Below are 11,114 nucleotides of genomic sequence, written 5' to 3' on the forward strand. Positions count from 1 at the left end.
TGATAACATTCTGGATCCTGTTCTTCCACCAAGCATAATTATTTCCATTAAACTTGGGTGACTTGTTGTCATAACCGATTGCACTTAATTCTTGAGTACTCATTCTTAACTCCTCTAGATGTTACTCTTTCGAGAAGCTTAGGCTCTGATACCAATTGAAGGTTCAATGGGCACTCAAGAGGGGGGGGGGGGTGAATTGAGTGTTAAGTAATCGTTGGCTAATTTTGCTTCTTTTCGGATTATGTGTGAGGAACCAGTTGTGCTGGTTCCCGTACGCAGCGGAATATAAATAAGCAATAAAGAAGACAACAAATTTAACGAAACAAAGCAATAAAGAACACAACAAATTTAACGAGGTTCAGCCAACTCAGGCCTACGTCCTCCTATCCTAAGTTCTTTATTAATCTACTCCGAAAAACAAAGACAAAGAACACTCTGCTGTTTCCCTACTCCGGGAACCAGCAAACCCCACACTCTACTCCGAGTGTGCTCTTGACTTACACTCGTAAGCCCAATGTGTTTGAACTCACAAACACTCACCCAGCCTTTAACCCCTTTGTTAAAGACTCAATACAAGAATCAAGAACTCCCCTTTGATCTCACTTCTACGAAGCTAATTAAGAGAAAATATTTAAGTACTAGAATGCTCTTGTATATGACTTGATGAATGGGATTAGTGCTTAAGTATATGCTCTCAAATAATTGCTCTTTTAATTTCTGGAGAGGCACACGAAATATGTGAAATAAGATGAGTTTATATAAGCTTAGATTCCTAAAACCTAGTTTCCTTAAATCACACAATCTTAGAGAATAAGATATAATGTAATTTTAGGAAAGTTTTTATCTTATTTGATTTAATCACAAAGATAGAATCAATTAAGATAAATACTCCTAGTTTTTAGGTAACCAAGAATATTTCATCTTATTTCCAGCTGCACAAAATATTTTCAAAATAATCTTTTCGAAAAAATCTTTTTGTAAAATCTTTTTCCAAAACGGCAGCTCGAATACAGTGAACCTGGTTCCCCGACCTGGTTCCCTGAATTGAAACATGTTATGAAACCTGTTCCAACTTTGTACCAGATTTCATATCATACTTCAATATATTTTTAAGCACTTATATAACCCAAACATGCAAGCATACTACGGAGCATATTACATGAAAACCTAGATAACATATTAAAGCATAAATCGTCTTTTCTTCATGTAATCTTCAAGACTTGAATCTTCCTTGAATACTTCTATTATGAGCAAACAATCTTTCTTCGAAATATCTTCGAAAGGCTTCTATGCTCCAAGTCTTGGAATCAACTCAACTACTGCACATGTAACATGGTTAATGCACAATAAAGAGTATGTGACTGCTTTACCACGTAGCAACCATGGAAACAGTACATACTGGTTCCCTACCAGTACATAACACTTTTATCATATAACTGTTCCCTGTATAAAGACAAGTTAGTTCAATAAGAAAACTCATGTAAGTAATAACTTGTCTGGGGAAACAGTGTTCTATGTTAGCTGGTTCCCCAACTGTATCGAACACTTTCAAGGACCTGTTTCCCTTAGCTGTTTGTCATCATTCAAAACTATCAATCAAAACCTAAGGGACTCAACAAGTAAAAATAAGTGTAGTTTAGTAAAAATAATTTCAGTTCAGTAAAATTCAGTAACTATAAAGCAAAAAATAAAATAAAATTAGTAAAAATAATTTCAGTTCAGCAAAATAATTTCAATTTCAGTAAAATTAAATTTAGTTCAGTAAAATTAATTTAAGTGCAGCAAAAATAATTTTAGTTTAGTAAAAATAATTTCAATTCAACAAAAAATAAGGTGAAGTAGTGAATGGGTCCTTAGTTTTTCATGCCAAAATTAGAAAAATACAAGTTATTCTAGAATCGTCAAATACTGGGAGCCCAATATCATAATACCAATTCATAAAACAAAGAGGCAATAGTTTGTCTATATTGACTAGTTACTACAAAAAATCAAAAATCATGGTTTGTGGGTTGTCACTTTTAATTTGTTCTTAATTGACTTTTAGAAATATTAATTAATTAATTATGTGATATTGTACTCCTATCGGTCCTATATGCCATAAATCAGGTATAATATTACTTTCTCTGTATCTTTATTTTTGTCCCATTGTCATTTTTTTGGTTAAATTTTGAAACTTTGACCATAATTTATTGTTAACCTATAAAAGATAATATAGTCATGAGTGGTCTTGTTAGATTCGTCTCATTGTATATTTTATTAATATCATGTTTTTATAATTTTTACGTATATAAAAATAAAGATATAAACGTTTTAAAATACGTCTAAAAGACCGTGCATAGTCAAATGAGGCAAAAAAATAGGGGTAGAGTATTCTCTAAAATTTAAAGTCTAAATAATTCAGCTATTCTTATCCTTATGATGGATGAGAACGTTTGACCTAGCTGATTGATTGATTTGGTAATCCCCAATAATTAACCATTTCATAATGATTTTAATGGTTATTATCAAAGATAGTTTGTACCAAGTAATTTATACGTCATATCATTGAAATAGCTTTATAATAAATTAATGATTACAAGCATAAGAGCATCTTTATTGGTGAACCCAAATAAATGGTTCATGGGTCACTATCACCATTTCTCTCTCATCCACATCAACCCAACAAACCATTTACAATATTCACTCTTAACAATGAACACTAAACAATGGTTCATCATCAATACTCCCTACCCCACCTTATTTTATTTTTGTAAATATAATCTTTTTTGTTTCATAATTATAATTTATTAACCCGATGTCAATGTAATTAATTGACGTATTTAATATTTTAATCGTGATTACTAATTAAGAAATTATCGCATTTTTTTATCAGCTTTTTAAAAAACTAATTCTTGTGATTAATATTTTTTAAACAACAACGCAGCTAATTTTAATTAACAAAAAAAAAAGAGGTACAAATCGTGATTACAGTTCTACAACTATAATCTAGTACATTTTATTTAAAAAAAAAAAAAAACAACTACACATCGTTTTGTAAGATGTCCTTAGGAATAACCATTTGTTGTAAACCTAGTTGCCTAAGTTTTCGTTGTTACCAAATTTATTCCATATATGTTCGACCAAGTCGTTTTTTAGCTGCAAATGAGTCTGTTGATCCTCAATCTCTGTTCTACGAGACAAGTATAAGCCGATATCCACAATACGATCAGTACGGTACTCGGTAGTGTCCTCATTAGCGTTGCCTCCAACATTCATAAACTCATTGGTATTAACGTTATTTTGATACGTCTCTCGTTCATCTTCAACGATCATATAATGTATTATGATGCAGGCGAGCATGATATTGTGGAGTATGTCGGTATCCCACGCCAAAGACGGCTTTTTAATAATGGCAAAACGAGCTTGAAGGATCATATTTTGACCCAAATTTTTTTTCTTCTTTCTATTTGTTTTGGGGTTGGTATTAGCATCCATAATTATAATTTATATTTGGAAAAAATAAAAATTTAATAATAATAATAATAACGACAATAATAATAAAAATAATAATAATAACGATAATAATAATAAAGGAAATAATAATAATAACGATAATAATAATAAAAATGATAATAATAACGATAATAATAATAATAATAATAATAATAATAATAATAATAATAATAATAATAATAATAATAATAATATTAATAATAATAATATTGGTAATTATAGAGGGGATTTTTGAAGAGAAAAATATAGTAGAAAGAAATGGATTTTCAAAGTTGAAGAAAGTATAGCAATATGGGTGTCTATTTATAGAGGGGAAAAAAATAGAGCCGTTGGTATTTTTTTTTTTTTTTTGATTTGTGTTTTGTAAAATATATCCGTTGCAAAATTACAACGGATTTATTTAAAACAGTGACACGTGTCAAGCTGCGGCTGGGCCAAGTGGCGCGCTCCCAGCCGCTGCTTTCTATTTTTTTCCTGAAAAAAAAATAAAAATGGGTGGGGCCCACAATCCATAAATTCGTCCAAATGCTTGCAGCAGCAATCGATCCCACAACCATTCACTATGAACAATTATAGAGATCACCATTAAGCCACCCATTCACTTGTTCACCCATTGTGAACTATTTTTTTATTCACCCTTAAGGCTGCCCTAATATAGTGTATGCGCCCTCACTAATTTCTTGACTTGAGAAACTTAAGATCTAATTTTATTATCATAGAATTATCAAAATAAATAGGCAATATTAAACATCTGTCTCCTTTTTCTTTTTTTCTTTTTTTTTTTTTTTTTTTTTTTGACAAGTATGTTGAACATCTCTTTCATTATATATGCATACAATAATTATACTCTTTTCTGTTCTTGTTAATTCGTTTCAGTGTGTTTTTTCAAAATCTTAACATGATCTATTAACTATCAAATGAGTATATTGGAGACTACACAAAATGCAAATAGACAATTGTGTGAGAAACAGAGAAAGTAGCTAGATCAAAGCTTATATACATATTTAAAATGTATTCTATTTATCTGACTTTTACTTATCTAATAAATTTACTTTAGTAGTAGATTGATCGAACTTGAGTGTTCCTTATCACTTATTTTAGTAAAAATAAGTGGAGACAATAAAAGATAATACTTTATGGAAAATTGTTGTCAACAAGCTGGTAATTCTAGCTTCTAAAAAATTGTTGTCTACCCTTTTCATCACAATAAAATATAATTAGTAAAATCTAGAACTGTTAATTTAGAAATAGAATGACAAATATTATCTGTGATTTACTAAACTATATTACGAAGTAACTCATTTCAAGATCGTTTTTTTAGGAGAAAATAAAGTTATCCATCAACTAATATTAAAGTGGTTATGTAATTGTAAGATTTGACAACATACTATTGTCGTCTTAGTACAACTTAAATTTTAGTAATAATGTACTCGTATCATAAATTCATGCACGAACATAAACAAATGTATGATAAACATCTACTGATCTACTTACATGTATAAAATCAGGTTTAATAGGTTTCAATAAGTACTTAATTTATATTTAAAAAACAAAAAAAAAAAAAAAAAATCCCCTCAAGTATGAAGGTATAATAAAACCTATGGATGATGCATGACTAGAGTTTTGAAAAAATGAAAAAAATATAATAAGTAAATAAAAGAGAAAATATATAAAGCTATAGTCTCTTAATGTAACCAACCTAAATACAGAATTATCAAGAACCTTTGCATAAAATTGTTTGATTTCATCTTATAGCTTGAACCCTTAGGATGACCGATGGCGGGGTGGCGAACCGAGCCGAGAATGATCTAGACAAGTTATCAGGCTCAGCTAAGGCCAAATCTTTATCTTCAAAGTTTTTGGAATAAGTATAAGAGTTATAAGGCACTATCATAGGGTTTGAACCATAAGTTTTCTTTTCTTTCCTAAATTTTCTTCTTATTCTCCTGAAAAACCCTTGCATTTTGGATGATGATGTTGATGAAATTGATGATATTGTTGGTAGTGATGAGGTTGATCTTGCCCTTGCCCTTGTCTCGGCCTCGGCCTCAACACGGGGTTGCTCGAACGACGGACGACGGTGGCCATTATGGTGTTCCAAGAAGTTTTTAAGAAGATAAGTAGATTGTGGGATGTTGTTTTTGCTTGAGCATGATAATGATCTCCAATGTTTGTTTTCATCCATTATAAATGACATAACAAAATAATAATTTGGCTAGGATTTCATGGGAAAAAGGGGAGAATTTATATGAAAGAATTTCATAATAAGTTTGTTTGATGTAAAAGAAGATTAATTGAGGAAGAGATATTAATTAATCAAGAGATAAAGTTTGTTGGCTAAGTCGGAAATGTAAGCTGGCTTAAGTTGGAAATATAACATTTGTATTATGTTGCTTATATGTTTGACTATGTGTGAGGTGGCTGGATGGGTTGGTATTTGTCATACTTGTCAAAGGCTAATAATGTTATCCTATTAATATTTAAATTAATTAATTTAAGCAACTTAATTAATAAGGGTACTAATGTACTTTTTTTTTTTTTTTTTGAATGAAGGGTACTAATGTACTCTACCATCAATATTTGAGGTGGAATTTTTTAATTTTCCTAATGGTTTTTTTTCCTAATAAGGTGGTGCATGGAGTACACGATTATGTCATATTTGATTTTGAGGGATTTTATTAGTTAGGGTGATTTACAAATCAGAAATTTAATCACTACGGAGTACATAATATTGACCAAAATTTTGTGTCGACAACTTGGCCATAAAATCATAGTATTACAACCAAACATACTTGGTAGAGTTGTTGGTAGAGTTGGTGAAGAACTCACCTTGTAACTTTAAAAGTTTGAGTCTCACCAACTATCGGGGTTATTCATCCCAAGTCCTACATGAAAGACATAAGGAGAAGAGAACATCCTTATAAGTAGAAGCATTCTAATTAATGTGAGGCTTGTTGAAAAGGTGCTCAAAAACAATCCGTGCGGGGTAAACCCAAAGCAGACAATATCAAACTAATGTGGAGTGAAGTGTACTTGCGGCCCAATAAGATGAGTGATCCGACCGTAATACCAACTATATTTGCTTGAAAGTAGGGAATTTTTTACCTCCCCTCTATTCTCAAACGTTAAAATCATAGTATTAAGGCTAAAATAATAAAGTTGCATGGGTCAAATTTCACTTAGGCCTTTTTTTTTTTTTTTTTTTTTTTTTTTATTTTTATTTTTTAATGATAGATCAAAATGAGCCTGACATAACACATGACCAAAAATACATGCCTAAAAATTCCAAATTAGTAGAGGTGCTACACTGCTACACTGCATGATATGCATAATTATTTTTATGATATGCATATTATCATTTGATGGAATTCCTTCAGAAAATAAAATTGATGGATGGAAAAAGGAGGACCACAGATGATTTGATACGTATTCATAGACCACATACATAACACTGAATTTATCACTTGTTTTTGTAATGAAAAGACATCTAACCTTCCATGTATTTTTTGTTCAAAGAAAAAAAATCTAGTATAACCTCTTTTTTTGGTAACTAAAGAGAGACTAAGCCTAAAAAAGAAACAAAAACAACAAATCAACAATAAAATTTGGTAAGGCCACTAGATAAAATTTAGCTTGCTAAATAATTCTTATAGTGGGGTTTATATAATTATAGTCGCATTCACTTGTTTAAATTCAACATATTAATTTTTCTTAATTTATATAAATCTAAGTGGTATCAGTACGTACGTACGTGCAACCACTCTATATATATGAATATAACCTTTTTATAACGTATTTTTTTGGCCAAGTGTTCATCACCCAAATCATATGGCACAAAAATAACTCCAATCCAGAACTTTTGGGACTCTATCCCCTCCACACAAACTCCAAATATTAACATATAGCTCAACTCTTTCAGTCTTTCTTTACGGCATCTAACTTCACCTTCATTCTATTATATATATCATATATATGGCCTTATAAAATAACGAAATCTATATATATATTTTTTACTTTTTTAAACTTGGCCTCTAAATTTTTACTTAGCTATGTGCTATCCAATTGCCTCGTTCCCTACCGGTGCCAATGATGATTCTCTCGGAAGCCAACCTAGGAGAGGCACACGGCGGTCACCAGAGATGGTTGTGGAGGTGGTGGTGGAACGCGAGGTGGCTATAAGCCGCGGTTATGATGGAAGAGAGGGACAATGTGTTTGTTCACCCACAAGTCATCCAGGATCCTTTAGGTGTAGGAATCATCGTTCTGATTATAAGTGGACTAGTCATGCTAAATCTTGATAAGCTCCAAAACCATGCTTTACATAAAAGCTATAAATATTGAATTTGTTTGTATTGTTGTATGATTTTGTATGTGAAATGGTAAATTTGTTTGTACTTGTAATTTTCTTGGGTTATTTAATTTGGTTGTATTATTTGGAATTTTGTGAGGAAAATGCATGGCCTTTGATTTGATTGTTCTCTCTCCAATGACATAACAAGGTTTTAACAATTTTAGGAAAAAAAATAAAAATAAAAATAAACCATCAGCGTCTTAATTTGATGGTTTCCAGATTATTTAAGAATACTCTTTAAAATTTAGAACTGATGAAGTGTTGAGTTTAAAATGAAACAAAATTTAGTACCTGCAATGTGTGCACGAATGTCCAACCTTTGGCACGTCCATGTGATTTGTCGTGACATGTTGTGCAACCACTTATAATCATCGTGCCTCATGCAAAGCTAGCTAGCTAGCTAGAATGTAAATAAAATAGTTTGTTGTGAAATGACTTTCAAGCTAACATACATTACTAGTCTTTAGTACATACAAATTAACACAATTACATAATTGTTACTAAATGTAGATTACACAACTAGGATCATATATAAAAGATCAATCCCTCCATCGAATTAATCTTCATATGATCACGTCAATTAATCTCCCATTACATGGAGAAACTTTGTTTAACATACATCTAATTGTACATAATTTTATAGCCGAATAAAGCTATAATTAATTAATTATATGACTTTATGCACAAGACCTAATGACCTATATGTGTATAAAGTTCTGTTTAGAGCTTAAGAGCTAGAACTTTGCACCCAAACTTAAAACGTGTAGATAGTAATATCATTTCACTAAGTTACTTATTAACACGATATGATCGATCGAGTTGCCCTTTTCTTGCCTTCCAAACTAGGCGTCACGCTTTTCCTCCAACTACAAAAATGAGCCGAGAGAACACTATTAGGTACTTCATTAGATTAGATCTTATAAAACTACGTATGAATTAAGTTACCTAAAGGTGAGGGTTTTACTAGGGTTTATTAACCGCAAGATCCTTTTCAATTTCGAGCTTACATTCAATTCAAATAAAAATTAGTTGAATTAACTTTTTAAAAGAAGTGAGAGTGAGGGAAGTTTTAACATAGCTCAAGTGGTTAGAGCTTCCCTCTCGATTTCAGGAGATTTTGGGATTGATTCTCACCCCCCTGTGGCTCTCTAAACACCAAAAAAAAAAAAAAACTTTTTTAAAAGAAGTATAAACATAGTTAGTATCACTACTCTAGCAGATATTGATTTAACTTAATAATATGCTCGGGCTACCTTTTCCTCCAAAAAATTTGATTATTTGCTTTTCTGTTTGTTTAACTGATTATTAGCTACCTTTAATCAAATTAGAACAACTAAACAAGCAAAATTATTAGGAATTATACAGCTTAATTAAAGCAATAAGGCAATTATTAATATGATTATGTATAATAAGCTCACCTCAGGGTAGCAATTTTGACTTGTGAGTGTCTGCTGCTTCAAGCTCACAACAATTTCACATGATATCTTACCCTGTCAAAAGAGAATTGAAGCCCGCATATATAAACATTCTCAAAATTAGTTTATTGAAACTAGAAAGGTATATATATAGATTATAGATCATTAAAAAATTGTACGAGAAAGGGAAAATAATGAATCATATGTACGGACTACGTTCTAAAGAAGCCAAGTTCGATTAACGTATAAATGCTTAGGGTGCAAATGAGCTAATATGTTCACCAACAAATTCGGCTTAAAGTTTTAAACTCTTAAGTTAATGAATAAGTAATTGAGTCGAGCTTGAATAACATAGTTCTCCTCAATTGAATATTAAACATAAAGATCTAAGAGAGATCATTCAGATTAGTGTTAAAATCGAAAGTATCCACCAGAAAAGAGGGATGGAAGAAAAAATTGCGACAGAATCATTTATCAAAGATATTGCATGATCTATACCTAATGAGTACTAATTAAGTTGTTTTTTAATTCGATAATGCATCCAATTACGCAGTATCTCATTAGCCAAATATCAATAATTGAATACATCAAAATTATTCTCTGCGACCCTTCTTCTTTATTCTATAATGTATCATATATAATTATTGATTTACATAATTACATTAGTATAATTCATAATTAATTTATAAAACTTGTTAACATAGATCTCACATGGCACATTGGCACAAGCAATGAAGGGTACATTAGGTTTAATTTGTTTGAAGCTCAACACGCAGAGTTTTAACACGTTACTAGTTCAAATTACACTATTAATGCAATGATAAAACGAGATCAGGGCTAACCTTAAGGGGAACTTGAAAGAAGGCGAAACCGAAGGAACCATCAACTTGAGTGACAGTATCAAACTGAATAAACCCTTTAGCCAAGTCCTCCACCAAGTAAATCAACTCCCTAACAACTTCCACCCTAGTAAACTCCACTCTCGTGTCCACGTAAGACGACCCTTTAGCCCTCACGTGGCCTCCACCGGACATCACGTGACCTAGCTCCTTCCCCCTATACCCGATCGCCACGTCGAGGCTAGAGTAGTCCATGGAGTACACCGCCTTGTTCCTCACCCTAACCGTAGCATCCAACGAAACATCGACAGATATACGCGGGCGAGTGTGGATCCTTACGTGGTGCGTCCTCATTCGTACGATCTTTACGTCGGGATCCGACGGCCATAGTACGAAGGTAGATGTGGCAATGATTAGTAGGAAGAGAGTAGTCTTGTAGATTTTTTTCCAAACAGGGGGGTCAAAAGTAGGGAGGTTGAAGGGTAGGTGTAAAACGACGTAGTTTGGGGGACGTCGTCGGGGTTCGAGTGTCGGAATAAGCGGGTTTGGGTCGAGAATTTTCCTTGACTCCATGGATGGCTGGTTCTAGGGAGAGAAAAAAGAGAGAAGGAGAAGACAGATAGAGGGAAAGAGGGGAGGAAAGTGGATAAATTTGTCTATATCTTATAAGGATGCATTATTATCATTTTTTCTAGGGTTGGTTTATTCGTTGTTGTGCAGTAGTAGGACATACTGCATACAAAAAGAGTCAACAGGAAGCTAAACATTACGGAGTATTATTGTTCGAAATTTCCAGTCTTGATGTATTCCATACTAGGAAACACGTACGGATACACTGACTGATGTTACTTAATGTTCTGGGTGAGATCCGATAACTTGTATCTGGACCGGTAATAGTTTATCGTCTAATTGGGTATCAGCACAGTTAACGTAGATTGGCTTTTCTGGAGTTTGTCCGAGGATAACCGCTCTAATGCTAAAGTCAGGGATGATATGAATAAGAATAATGCAATTTGA

At 32.2% G+C, this 11,114-nt stretch overlaps 1 protein-coding gene across 1 annotated transcript; it reads right to left on the minus strand.

The window, feature by feature from the left end:
• Positions 1-8,267: 8,267 nt before the first annotated feature.
• LOC110737991 lies at positions 8,268-10,770 on the minus strand. The gene is made up of 3 exons (XM_021918345.1): positions 10,101-10,770; positions 9,262-9,333; positions 8,268-8,709 (listed from the first exon to the last, which is right to left on the minus strand). Exons 1-3 carry the CDS (start codon positions 10,668-10,670, stop codon positions 8,686-8,688), a joined length of 666 nt encoding a protein of 221 aa, XP_021774037.1. The 5' UTR covers positions 10,671-10,770; the 3' UTR covers positions 8,268-8,685.
• Positions 10,771-11,114: the final 344 nt, after the last annotated feature.

This window comes from Chenopodium quinoa, unplaced genomic scaffold (assembly GCF_001683475.1).
Source record: "Chenopodium quinoa cultivar QQ74 unplaced genomic scaffold, ASM168347v1, whole genome shotgun sequence".
NCBI lineage: Eukaryota > Viridiplantae > Streptophyta > Magnoliopsida > Caryophyllales > Amaranthaceae > Chenopodium > Chenopodium quinoa.

What these genes read in the sequence shown, in the direction of transcription:
- LOC110737991 (XM_021918345.1), bottom strand. Translation starts at nt 10,670, where the DNA reads ATGGAGTCAAGGAAAATTCTCGACCCAAACCCGCTTATTCCGACACTC. An exon ending in TCTTTCAAGTTCCCCTTAAG is followed by an intron (nt 9,334 to 10,100) that starts GTTAGCCCTGAT and finishes CTCTTTTGACAG; the next exon opens with GGTAAGATATCATGTGAAAT. An exon ending in GTCAAAATTGCTACCCTGAG is followed by an intron (nt 8,710 to 9,261) that starts GTGAGCTTATTA and finishes TCATTTTTGTAG; the next exon opens with TTGGAGGAAAAGCGTGACGC.